We start from the raw sequence: 14,128 nt of genomic DNA on the forward strand, positions 1-14,128 counted from the left end.
TTTGTTGCTGAGTGGGAAGTCGGTTCAAGAGAGATCAAGTTTTAATGAATCAGTGCATATTACAAAATGGCAAACATTAAAAATTATATAAATCTTATAGAGTTCTTAACACAAAAGTTTGATAGACAAGATGCTAGATTGATGAGTTAAATGCTAGATTTGATGAGTTAAATGCTAAATTTGATAAGCAAAATGCTAAGTTAGACCAAGTGTTTAAAAATCAAAATGCTAGGTTTGATGATATGAAGCAAGAATTTGCTGAAACATTGAGTGATAATCATGAAGATGAAAACAAATTGAAGCAGGATGTTAGTAGTGTTAAGTTACAAGATCAACTCATTCAAGTTTCTGACAATGTAGGCCTAGTTACTGTTGTTGAAAAAGTCAACCTTAACGAGATAGTAGAATTGAGTAAAGAAGTAGGTAGGGAGTTGTCTTCACTGAAAGTCAACTATCATGAAAATAATATTGCTACATTGAAGGTTAGGAAAACTATGAACAAAGTGAATGATTACATGAGACAGGTTTCTGTAGAGGTTAGGAAAAATGTAAACAAAATGAATCTTGCTTTGAGTCAAGTTGATGAGTTCAACTTTCAACTGAGAATTGAAAAGGTGTATGCTATGCATTCTCAAGTGGACATGACAAACTTTTGTAGGCAAAACGGCTTTGTTGAAACAAATGAACCATGAATAATAAATCATGTTCTTGAAGAAAACAAATGCAAAGTCTCCATTGATTTAGTATTCAAAGGTTGTTTCAAGTTGCTTATTTACAAGATGATGACAATGAATCACATGATGAAGGTATTCCCCAACACACAATGATTAGGAATCCTGTGTTATGCCGGGATTCAGAATAGCATAATCGCTACACAGTGTATGGTAAGAGTCCATAATTGTGTCTTTTTTCTTTCCTGTAGCCTATTTTCTTGGCCCTTAATCTTTTCAATTTTCGATTCTTTCCTGTCTTTGTGTAATGTTCAGTAAAATTCTTCTATGAAGCATATCTTAACCAATCTTGTCCATAGTCATTTAAATTTGTATTTTTTCTGAAATAATATTAGAAGTTGAAATAGTAGCTTATTTTCCTAATCTTTAAATTGTTGATAAAACTTAACTTTTCTAAAATCTATCCATTGTAGTGTAAATAATTGTTTGCTTGCGGTATATTTTTTCATCATGTATTACATATTTTAATCATGTCTATTTTTTTTTAGGTATCATATAGGTAATTAGGTTTTTCAGAGCAATTATGTCCCATGTTCTCATCTTTCATTGCATATTGTGCCATAAGCCATATGTAATTAGGTTATAGTTTTCTTCTGGGCTTTTAACCCATTTTGCATTTTATTTTTTCTTTGCTGTCCATACTTGGATTTTTGGTAGACAGTAGGTGTGATTTTTTAGAGGTGTGGGCGTGAACCACATACAGCTGGACTCGATTATCTGACCTACTTGTTTGCGATATAAAAACCTTATGACTGCAACACACATGTTTGTAAAACCTTTTGCATACTTTTTTTTTGTGGTCCGATACTAGAGTCTGCTATCACATTGCCTTACAGACATCTAGGAACTTTCCACCCAGTCACAATAGTCAACACATTTTTTTTCCTTCACCAGTTGTTTTTGTGGGAGTGATAGCTCACAATTATAACAAATTAGAGTCATACTTGAATTTAACAATTCCATAGTAGTATATTTTATTAAATATACTTCCTCATGAAGTTCAGTACTGACATGTAGGATAGGCCCAATTAATCTTTCTCTTCTTTGTATTGTTTTAGGGAATTTATTTACCCAGTTTTCTTTTTCTCTTGTTTGTATTTTTTAGGGAACTTATTTACCCATTATTCATCTTGATCATCTTTGTATTATAATCTTGAAATGTTTGTACTTATTATACAGTCTTTAAATTTTAAATTATTTTAAAAAATAATTGGTTCAATTTAAAACGTTTTGTTATATTATTAATTGAAATAAGTGTTTTGTAATTGATTTTTTTTTTATTTTAAACTGTTTGTTCTATAATTTTGATATGATTGATTATCGTTTGAAATGGATGCTGGAGTGTATGTAGAATTTTTAGTGGGGTTTGTTGATTAGAATTTTGCTGGTATGTGATTGTTTTTTTGAGATGGAAACCCATTATTGCCTAAAGAAGGAATAACAGAGGCTATGACTTAGAGAGGCAGTAATGAGATAATATTTTTGTGTTGATTACTTATGTTGATTGCCATAGATGATGATAATTATGAATTTGTTGCCTTTGAAGCAAAATATTATTGATGTTTTGAATGGTTTCTTGTTTAATGTTTGATAGTAAAGTTTTGTCATGAAATGTAGTTTGTGTTTAGAACATTGAAGAGTCGAAATAAACTATTAGTATCCAACAAACGATGATTAACAATATTAAATAATTTGCTTTTTATACAATTTTTTGAACACAAAATTAAACTAAATAATTTTGAAACCCTGAATGATAAATCATAAATGTGAAATGAACATGCTATAAATGAAATGTTTATTAAATGATAATGAAATGCAGATATATTATGAAATGATTGTGAATAAAGACCAATTGTCTGAAATTATTGAAATATGTATTGAAATTAAATTTTGTTGTGATAATCTGATGTTTTTTACAATTTTGATAATGATACAGGGTGTTATGAAATTCTATTCTATTTTGAAGAATGGATTAAAATTTGATAATTGAACAGTGAATAGATGAAAATGAATTTTTTTTTAATTTATCATTGATATGTCCATATTTCACAATTTATGTATTGCTGACTGTATAATAAGATGTTAACAATTTCAATTTCATAAATACTTAAAAATAATTTTTATGTGTATTAGATTGTATTGATAGCCTAATCAAGTTTTTCTTCTTAGTTTATAAGCATTTTAAGATAACAGGTACAGCACAGACATTAACATTGAAATAGTTATCATGTGAATCTCGAAATCAGCAACAAGTGAACGCCATGAAGAGTGTTAAGAACATTTGGGTGATTTTCGAACTAGTGTGACATATCTACGCCTAAATCTACGCTGCGGCCCACACCAATAACCACGCCAATGTCAACACCAATATCAACACCAATAACAACGCCAATATCTACGCCGATGCCTGCGCCGAAGCCAATATCTGCGCCAATGCTGATGCCAAAATCTGTGCCAATGCTGATGCCTACACTAATACCTACAACAATATCAACACTAATAACTATGCCAAAATGCCAAAATCTACGCCGATGCCTGTGCTGATGCCAATGCCTGCGCCAATGCCAATAGCTACGCCAATGCCTGCGCCTATGCCAATAGCTACGTCAAAATCTGCGCCAATGCTGATGCCAAAGCCAATAACTATGCCAATGTCAACACCAATATCAACACCAATAACTATGCCAAAATCAATGCTGATGCCTACACTAATAACTACACCAATATCAACACTAATAACTACGCCAAAATGCCAAAATCTGCGCCAATGCTGCACCAATGCCAATAGCTACGCCAATGCCTGCGCCAATGCTGATGCCAACACCAAAATCAACGCCGATGCCTGTGCTGATATCAATGCCTGCGCCTATGCCAATAGCTACGTCAAAATCTGCGCCAATGCTGATGCCAAAGCCAATAACTATGCCAATGTCAACACCAATATCAACACCAATAACTACGCCAAAATCAATGCTGATGCCTACACTAATAACTACGCCAATATCAACACTAATAACTACGCCAAAATGCCAAAATCTGCGCCAATGCTGCACCAATGCCAATAGCTACGCCAATGCCTGCGCCAATGCTGATGCCAACACCAAAATCAACGCCGATGCCTGTGCTGATATCAATGCCTGCGCCAATGCCAATAGCTACGTCAATGCCTGCGCCAATGCCAAAATCTGCGCCAATGCTGCACCAATGCCAATAGCTACGCCAATGCCTGCGCCAATGCCAATAGCTACGCCAATGCCAAAATCTGCGCCAATGCTAATGCCAATGCCTGCGCCAATGCCAATGCCTGCGCCAATGCCAATATCAACGCCGATGCCAAAGCCGACACCAAAGCATATGCCAATAGCAATGCCAATGCTTATTGCTGACTCTGTATCTCAAACTTCAACACTACTGCATTACCTGGAGGTAATTGCCAACCATGTTCACATTCACAACTTTGAATTCAGAAGAACAGTCACAGTATCATGAAAGAATTGATTCAAAAAATCCTCTCCTAAATTATTCCTGTATGCAGAACTCTAAACCTTGAAAGCTGAAATATCAAAAAACCAAACCTTACCTAAATTAATCCTCACCTAAATTAATCCTGTATGCAGCGTCTATCTCTTTTCCAAAAAATGAATTACATTGTCATTTCAAGCCTGAAATGTACATTGTATAATTACAAATATGATACAAAATTTATGTGACTCTGTATTGAATTTGGAATGCAGCCGTCTACTACAAACATGAAGCAATGCTAACTGAGATGTCACCTGTATCGAGTTTGGTATGCAGCAGTCGACTACAAGTATCAGCCCAACATACGTGCATCCAGATCAGCCCAACACTTAACGTCATCACATTGGAGTCACACTTAACTGAAAATCATACTGAGTGCCTTAACGGACTGTTTTCCAAAATGTGCATCAATAAAATCAACCGCGTCAATAGTGAAAGAAATGAACATTTTTTGATTTATTGAAATTTTATGTGAAAATTAAATGTAACAATTCATCATTCATTTAAAAAAAAATAATAATATAATAAATTTTCATTCAACATACATAATATTTTTTATGCAAAAAAAATTTAATTTTTCTATCTATTAAATTTATGTGCATTTCAAAAACTATTCTTTACATATTAAACTTTCTGTTGAGATATTATCCTTAAATTATAAAGCTAAATCAAAGTAATATTGATATTCTATATTTTGAGATATTGTTGGAAACATATAACAAACGCTATTGATGATTTTTATAATAATTTTCAATATTTTTGGATGACATCTAATGTTTTTCTAGAAAAAATTGTTACTGTTCTCGAATTTAAATTTCAACAATTTTCATTAGGGTCAATGTAAATTTTTTCTTTAAATTTCAAACAGTAAAATTTTTTTTATGTCAAGAGGGGGGTATTTGTAATTTACATTTTTCTTCTCACATTTGAATCGAATCTTCAATTCGAGATCTATGGAACTTTATAGTAATGTCAGAGTTATCAATAGACGGACAAACTTTTGACGGAGAATTATTATCGTAAATGTTTGTTGCATTGTTCCATGGTGTCACCGAGGCAGTGTTAACATATTACTAGATAAACAGTTTATTTAAATCGAGATATATATAAAATTTAAAATAACATTTAAAATAAAGTTTTATTGAGAACAGATGTAGAATGTGAATTCTAAACTTATAAGTTATAATTTTTTGGTGATGTGTCTGTAAAAATCGATACTGAACGAGGCGTTGCAACTTATGTCTTTTCCAGTTCCTTCTCTAGAAAAAGGCTGGCTACAAGTGTTGTCGTGGAGTTTGCTCTAAATCATTTTCGTTTATTAATGTTTTAAATTGAGTTTTATATAAATTTTTATGTTCTGTTTTGTTCATATTTAGCTATTAGTGTAGTCAAGCCAATAGCCACTGTGTTTCAACTGTAAACTAGATAAGTATTTTAGTTCGTAATAACTCTGAAATAATTAGGCTTAAGACATATGTTTCTTTGTGTATTTGTGTAATTTCATCTGAAGATTATAAGTTAATTTGCTCTGAAAACTAGATTTCTCATTCATAGGCATAGATCCGTTCACAGTTTATCAGGAATCTATTTTATTGGAGCCGACAACTATCCTTAGGTTGATAGGTGTTAAATGCTATTCCAACCGTTTAAGGAAAAATTGGTAGCACGGCAAAGTGTATTCAGATTTTCGTTATCAAACGAACCATTCGGACAGTACAGTGTAGATGACGTTTGCGACTTTATCAGAAAATTATGTAGATGAACACATGTCAACGTTATAATTTGAGCTTTTTCATTATCCAGTAACATAGGTTTTCTTAAAACTCGAAATATGGAGGACATTATTCCAAAAACATTTTCAACTATTCTCCTCGCTCTGCTTAGACAATAGTTGAAAACTCTTTCTTTACTTCCCGAGTTGTGTTTTCCAGCATAAGGTTTCATCACATTTATGTCTAATGCAAAAGCATCGTCAGCCAGAATCACATGGGGCATTGGTTTATTTCTCCCTGGTAAATTGCAAGGTGGTGGTAAATTTAATTGTTCCTGTCGCAGTTTATTGTACAAAGTGCTATTACTAAAAATACCCCCATCTGAAATTCTTCCTTTGCATCCTACATCCACATACATAGAAGAGTATTTGGTGTCAACTAATGCAAAAAGTACAATAATGAACTGCGATTTGTAATTGAAAAAGTCACTTCCACTATTTCTCGGTGCTTGGATGACAACATGTTTGCCATCTATTGCGCCCAGGCAGTTAGGAAAATTCCATAAATCGTTGAATCCACGTTCCACCTTCATCCATTCATCTTTTGTATTAGGTAACTGAAACAAATTTTTTATTTTCAGTTAACTGAAATGCAACAACAAGGTGGAGAAGAACTGTTTACTGAAAATGAACAAGTGGCAAAGGAATCTGTTGATACCTCACTACAATCAATCAATCTACCAATCAAGCATTCTACAGCTAAAAGACAGCGACTACACAATAAAAACGATGCAATGGTATCAGAAGCCTATGAAGTCATGAAAGGTATGCAAGAAAAACTTGACCATACAAATAATGACACGATACAAGTTTTTTCTACTGGTGTCACAGCTAAATTGCGGCAAATTCCAAATGAACCCATAAAACTTCTAGTGCAAAGAGATATCGACAACTTATTGTATGATGCAATACTTGGCATTGGAAAGTATCATACTACAACAATGCCATCACCATATTCGGGGAGCCATCATACTGTGACAAGTATTTCTCCATCTTCACGGTCCAATGAGTTATATTCAACAGCTAACCCAAATGATACAAGGGTGGACCATCAAAGTATGGAATATTCTGTAGATGATTCGTGGTACATGAAGTAATTTACAAATTTACATTGAAAGTTACATAAAACTTGTATTATAATTTTTTTATAATAAATCAACATTTTTTATTACTTATTTTTATTTTATTGTGTTAGAGGCGAGAGGTAATAACATGCATCACAAAACATTACTTGTTATTGTGAAGTTGTAGTGGGTGTTAATAGAAATATTGCACACACAGGAGTTAATATCGTTATTGAAAGTAAGATTGAACAAAAAATTCGAAATGAAAATTAATATTGAATATATTTATAATTATTATGATTATATTGTTATAATAAAATATTTATTTTATAATATAATTTGAAGAGCACACAGGGAAAAATGTAGGATGCGTGTTATTCCCCCTCCCCACCCCTCACCATAAATCTTAATTATTGGGTAATTGTACAAACTTACCTTTATGACTTCTTTCAATGTAGAGATTAAAGCATAACACACCTCGGAAACAATATGAGATATCAGTTGTCTAGACACTTTAAACAAATACATCAAGCTTACAAAAGAATCACCAGTAGCTAGATATCTCAATGTTATGGCAAGTCTCAATTGCTCTGAAACACATTGTCTATAATTTGTCTCTTTTTGCCCATTTAGACCCGCTGTTCCCAAATGGGAACAAATTTTCAACTATCAATAACAATTAAAGGGAAAAAGTTAGGTAATTTTTTTTTGTTGAAAACAGTTCTGTTGGTCAGCCTGACAAGATATCAAGCATCATTCGCTCCAAAAATCAGCTGTGGCGTACACTACTTTGCTTTGAAAGAGGTTATGTTGTTGTCACAATGGCTTCACAAGAAAGGTGAGTGTTATTTTATGTTTATAGATCAAATATCTTCCTAAAAGTGTATAATATCATATCAAGATAAGTTGGTTGACCTATTTGAAACCAAATAACTCACCTTATTTGAATAATCAATCACTTATTACATTTGAAAGATGATTGTTCCCATTTGGGAACAGTGGGTATGAATGAGTAGGTGGTTTCAATAATGACGTTATTTGTTTGACTTTGTTTCAGATTGACTTTGGATGAGATTGCGAGTGCTTTGATGGAAGATGATGACTGCATAGATGGCTACATAACTATTCTACCCACTGGAGACCTATCTGATGAAGACAGTGGCAACGAAGATGATGATAATTTGGATCACCTTCCAGGTAATATTCTTCTCTCTGAAGCAGAAGCAACAGTGAAGCGTTTTGTGGATGGTGAAGTTGTGAAGGAGGTTTTTACCACATCAATTGAAAATAATGTGAATGATCAAATAACAACATCAATCATCCTAATTCTCATAACAATGATGATGCTACTTGCTCTGTTTCAAGAAAAAGAAAACAAAGAAAGACACATGAGGCAAGTAATACACAATCAAAGGGCACTGTGAAAAGAAAGAGAATTAGAGATTGGGTGACTAAGGATGTAAATTTGGTACCTGAGAGAGAATTTGAACTTCCTGAATGGCTTCAGAATTTTGAAACCACTGATCCAGTCAAATATTTTGAACTGCTTTATGATGATGAAGTTCTTGATTTGATTTGTGATTTTTCTAATCTATACGCTTTTCAAAATGGTGAACCACATTTCAAAGTTGAAAAAAATGAGATTCGAGTTTTTCTAGCTATATTACTGATCAGTGGCTACTGTCAAGTTCCATGATTACGAATGTATTGGGATGAAAGGCCTGATACAAATAATAAGGCTATAGCCGATGCTATGTCACGTAATCGATTCATTCAGATTATGAAATATTTTCATGCTTGTGACAATAATAACTTGTCCAAGCATAGATTTGCAAAAGTTTTGCCTCTTTGGAACAAATAAATGAGAATTGGCTCAAGTACTTCCCAAATGAAGTGAATCTATCCATTGATGAGTCAATGATACCATATTATGGACGTCATGGGGGTAAACAGCATATGCACAACAAGCCCATTCGCTTTGGTTACAAGGCATGGTGTCTTTGTACCCGGTTGGGATATGTTGTTCAGTCCCAACTGTATCAAGGATGTAAAACCGGCATAAATGACATAAATTTAGGATTAGGTGGGTCTGTTGTATTGGACCTCATTGACAAACTACCTGAAAAAGAAGGTTGTAGTTTGTATTTTGATAACTTTTTCACAAGCATCACATTGCTTGAAACACTAAAGGAAATGGGATTACATGGTACAGGAACAATGAGAGCTAATCGTGTTGAAAAAGCTCCTCTAACTGATGTAAAAGCAATGACCAAAAAGGAAAGGGGAACATGTGAGTCAATAACTGATTCAAATTCTGGAGTGACACTTGTCCGTTATATGGACAATAATGTTGTGACTATGGGTTCAACAAAGGGGGGAATTTCACCTATGTCCAAAGTAAAGCGCTACAGTCAAGCACTGAAGAAGCATGTGCCTGTTAATCAACCTGCATCAATAGTTCTGTACAATACCTACATGGGTGGAGTTGACAGGATGGATGAAAATGTGGCAAAAATGAGAGTCAACATACGGGGTAAGAAATGGTATTGGCAGCTACTATCTTTTCTTTTGAATGTCTCCATGAACAATGCTTGGCAGCTCTATCGTTGGAATGTGAAGACTAAACCTCAGCAGCTTGATCTTCTAAATTTCACTCGTACAATATGCCTGAGTTACTTACAAAAGTATGCACAACGCCCAAGTATTGGAAGACCGCGACGCCTGGTAGCAGCTGTTGAGAAGAGAGTGACAGAGCACGTTCGCTTTGATGAAGTGAACCATATTATAACAAAAAATGAAAAGCAAACAAGATGTGCACTATGCAAAAAAATTCAAGAATGAAATGTAAGAAATGTAACATTGCTTTACATACTCATTGTTTTGAAGCTTTCCATAAGAAAGTCTAGATAATACCCTTGATATTTCAGACATTTATTCTTACTATTTTGACTAGTTCAATATTTTTAGCATTGGAAATAACCATTTATAGTAGACTATTGTAGTATAACTTAATTCTCTTTTTTCTCATTATCGACATGGAATATTGTTCAAGATAATAAAAATATACAAATAAACCACATTTTTGACATTTTAAAGATGATAAGATGTTATTTAAAAACACCTCCCCTTTTGTGCCCGCTGTTCCCAATTGGGAACATCTGTTATTTCAAATATGGTGAATATTTAACCTTCAAAAATGAATATTACTCATTGAATACAACCTCATGAACAAGAATTGACGAGAAAATAATATATTTTCAGGATAAAATTAATTTGGGTCTAAATGGGTTAGCAATAATTGGTCCAATTTTTCCCTAAAGGTACTGAAAATCATGACAAGAAATTCGTGTAAAATTTTTAAAGCCACTCAAAGGATCAATTTTTAATTCTTTTGAATAACAAATTCTTTTGTTGACTCACGATTTTTCAGGAAAGGCCGCACCCACACTTGCGGTTTTGCTCTATTTTTTTCAATAAATTACCCAAAACTATACAAACGGCAGAACAAATTAAAACATCCTCCTCCAGACTCGACATGGTGGATACTGAATTGAAATTTGTTAGCAACTGCAAGCTCCACAGAATTAAATGTGCTGCACGTTTTCTTTGCGCACTTGTGTCTGTCACAAAATGTGCGCTACTTTTACTGTAGGTGGAGCAGGGTCTAATAAAATGTTTTCAAAACGACTGTTGTGCGAAGAAATGTTCGTGCACACCATGTTCCGCACACAAGTTTGGTGGATCCACAGCTTTAGTGATACTGTGACTAGCTTTTTAATTTTCATTATGAGTAAGTACCTCTACATCTCACCAAACACTGTGTCAGAAGCTAATTGATATTTTTTTGCATGCAAGGTTTCTATCCTTTCCTTAAATGCTTGAACCTCAAAAAATTTACACCAATGTTATTTATTTTCAGATGCCAAGAACATATGTGAGAAGAAGGCCAAACACTGTGTCAGAAGCTAATTTATATTTTTTTGTGTTCAAGGTTTCTATCCTTTCCTTAAATGATTGAACTTCAAAAAACTTACACCAATGATATTTATTTTCAGATGCCAAGATTATATGTGAGAAAGAGGCCAAGTCCAGCTTACTCACAAGAAGATATACTGCATGCTGTGTGAGATGTGGAGAATAAAAACTGTACTTTTTCCCAAGCTGAAGAGAAGTATGGTGTACCAAGGAGTGTAATTTTCCATCAAATAAAAAGGTAGGAAAGTACCTATTGACAAACTGGGGGCTGGACATCAGACAACATTATCCAGTCAAGATGAAATTGACTCAGTAAATTGTTTGAAAGCAAGAGCGTGCATGAGGTTCCCATGCAATATGGAAGATACAATTGATATTGTAGCAGAATTTGTCAAGGCAAATAACTTGGAAACTCCATTTAAAGATGGTAGACCAGGTAAGGACTGGTACTATGGATTTCTTCATTGTCATCCTTCCCTGTCAGTGAAAAAACCAGAACTTCTACAAAGCAGCAGAAAAAATGCTTGGAAACGAGACATTTTTTACAATTTCTATTCAGAACTGAATAAAGTTATTAATGACTGTGGTTTAAATGAAGAAAAGGCTGCTTTTGTCTTCAACTGCAATGAGAGTGGTTTTAATATGGATCCATCGCACATCAAAGCAATAGGGGAAAAAGGATCTCCTTCAGTCAGAGTGTCAGGGGGTTCTGGAAGGGAGAGCACCACAGTGCTAGCAACGGTTTCTGCTGATGGAAATTATCTTCCCCCTTTCATTGTCTCCAAAGGATTAGCTGTTCAACCACGTTGGATTCCCACAGAGGATTCTTATCCAGGAACCCTATATGCTGCTTCTTCAAATGGTTGGATGGAAGAAGAGCACTACCATCAATGGTTCATTGCCTCACTCAGTCCTCATGTTAACCAACTGAGAGTGGCAAAAAAATTGTAGAGACCAAAAGGCCATATTGCTGTTTGATGGGCACAAAAGCCATATTAGTTACCAAACTGTCAAGGCAGCTATGGACAACAAAATAGAGCTTATCAAATTCCCAAGTCATTTAACAGATAAAATCCAACCACTTGATAAATGTGTTTTTGGCCCACTAAAGTCCTGTTGGGAGAAAAAACTTATTAGTTTTGGAAAAATGCAGATGGAAAAACAAGGTAATTTGAGGTTGACCAAGGCTCAGTTTTCAACTTTGTTGGGGGAAGTTTGGCAAGCCACAATGAGAAGCTCTAACATTGTTTCAGGTTTCAGATCAACTGGCTTATTCCCGGTTGATGCAACAAAATTCCCAGAGTCGTCATTCAATCCAAAAGACTTGAATGATTACAAGAAAAGCTGAGCTTTAGTTCTTTTATAGTAATGTCTGGCCAGTTGAAAATGAGTCCCGAGTGATCACTCAACCCAATGAAAGCTGTAATGGGGAACATTCTGAATCCAACCAAGAGATACAAGCCCAACCAATGCAGGCTATAAACTGTGAAAACAAGGATCATGATCGAACACCTGCCAAGAAAAATGACGAGAAAAACAAAACCACACCTATTACACCAACGGGGATAATCGAGATCTTCACCACCAAAATGACAAGCAAACCAGATGGTCAGACAGATATTGTTAGAAGAGAGAGAAAAATTACTCGTCTTAAACCAGAAAGATATGGAGAGGTGTTAATTAGAGACGATGTATTGGCAAAGATTAAAGAAAACAAAGAACAAGTGGAAGCAAAGAAAAGAAAAATACAGGAAAATTAAGAAAACAAGCAGTCCAAAGAAACAAGGTTACAAAAAGACAATTAAACTTGGATCTAAGAAAACTTTGAAAAAATGTAGGACTAATACTAATCTTGACAGTGATGAGGACAATTTAATTCAATCATTGTGTACTGAATCTGATGACGAAGAAAGTATTTTTCATGACATAATAAAAGAAAACACTCAAGAAGTTGTTTATGAAGAACCTGAATTACAAAAATTGACACCGGGATTATTCGTATTAGTTGATTTAGTTGGTGGACCAAGAAACAAATCACATTACAAGTATGTGTGCTGCATTCAGCTAGTTGATGATGATGATGGTGAAATATTTGTAATGGGCTACCAGTGTAAAGATGACTTTTCAACCCAGTTCATTCCCAAAGAAAATGACTATTTTTCCATCACATTTGAACAGATAAAGGCTATATTGCCTGCTCCTGAAGTGAAAGAAATTGATAGGAAATTAGTTTACTTATTTCCAGGAAGTGTCTCAGTCTTTGAGAAGCAACTTGGATTCTGAAAACTACTATCTTGTTCAATCAACTTGCGTTAATTGGCCTAATTAACATAAAATATTTTAATTGCAATTCACTTTTGATTTGAATGTTTGGCCTATTTTTCAAATAATAATAATATTATGAGAAACATAAAAGTGTTCTGATTGTTTTCATCCTGGTTATTGTCTAATGCTTATACTTATGTTTCCAATTACCCCAGACTCTGCCTCAAAATGGGGTAATTGTAAACATGGTAAATTTCTTTTTTTTTATTAATAATACTGTTAATAGACCTTTTTTTACACACATTGCACTTATTTATGAATTTAAAAAAGTAAGATTATATAAAATACTTGTTTACAATTACCCCAAAAACGTTGGGGTAATTGTAAATATGCAGACTATTATAAATATATATATATATATATTATATATATATATATATATATATATATATATATATATATATATTTGATGTGAATAAAACCTACAATTGTTACTTGAAATGTAAATATTAAACTACCTAAAGACACAAAATTATTCAACCTTTGCTGAATAATAAGTCTTTTATAGAAGGTCAAATTATGGAACATGCCAAATTTGTTTACAATTACCCCACTTGACCATAGTATTGTATTTAGATAAAAAATATAGGGAATACTATGTACCAAATAAAAAAGTGAGCGTAGATGAGAGCACAGTAGGCTTCAAGGAAAAAATTCAATTCAAAGTTTACAACAAGTACAAACCCATCAAGTGGGGTATAACAATTTTTGTGCTTTCCGAATCTAAGACAGGATACATT

At 33.7% G+C, this 14,128-nt stretch overlaps 1 protein-coding gene across 1 annotated transcript; it reads left to right on the top strand.

Annotated features, from left to right (window-relative positions):
- Positions 1-11,420: 11,420 nt before the first annotated feature.
- On the top strand, positions 11,421-12,014 carry LOC120356457. The gene has a single exon (XM_039445379.1). It carries the CDS (start codon positions 11,421-11,423, stop codon positions 12,012-12,014), a length of 594 nt encoding a protein of 197 aa, XP_039301313.1.
- Positions 12,015-14,128: the final 2,114 nt, after the last annotated feature.

Source organism: Nilaparvata lugens, unplaced genomic scaffold (genome assembly GCF_014356525.2).
Source record: "Nilaparvata lugens isolate BPH unplaced genomic scaffold, ASM1435652v1 scaffold6788, whole genome shotgun sequence".
Taxonomy (NCBI): domain Eukaryota; kingdom Metazoa; phylum Arthropoda; class Insecta; order Hemiptera; family Delphacidae; genus Nilaparvata; species Nilaparvata lugens.

What these genes read in the sequence shown, in the direction of transcription:
- LOC120356457 (XM_039445379.1), top strand. Translation starts at nt 11,421, where the DNA reads ATGGAAGATACAATTGATATTGTAGCAGAATTTGTCAAGGCAAATAAC.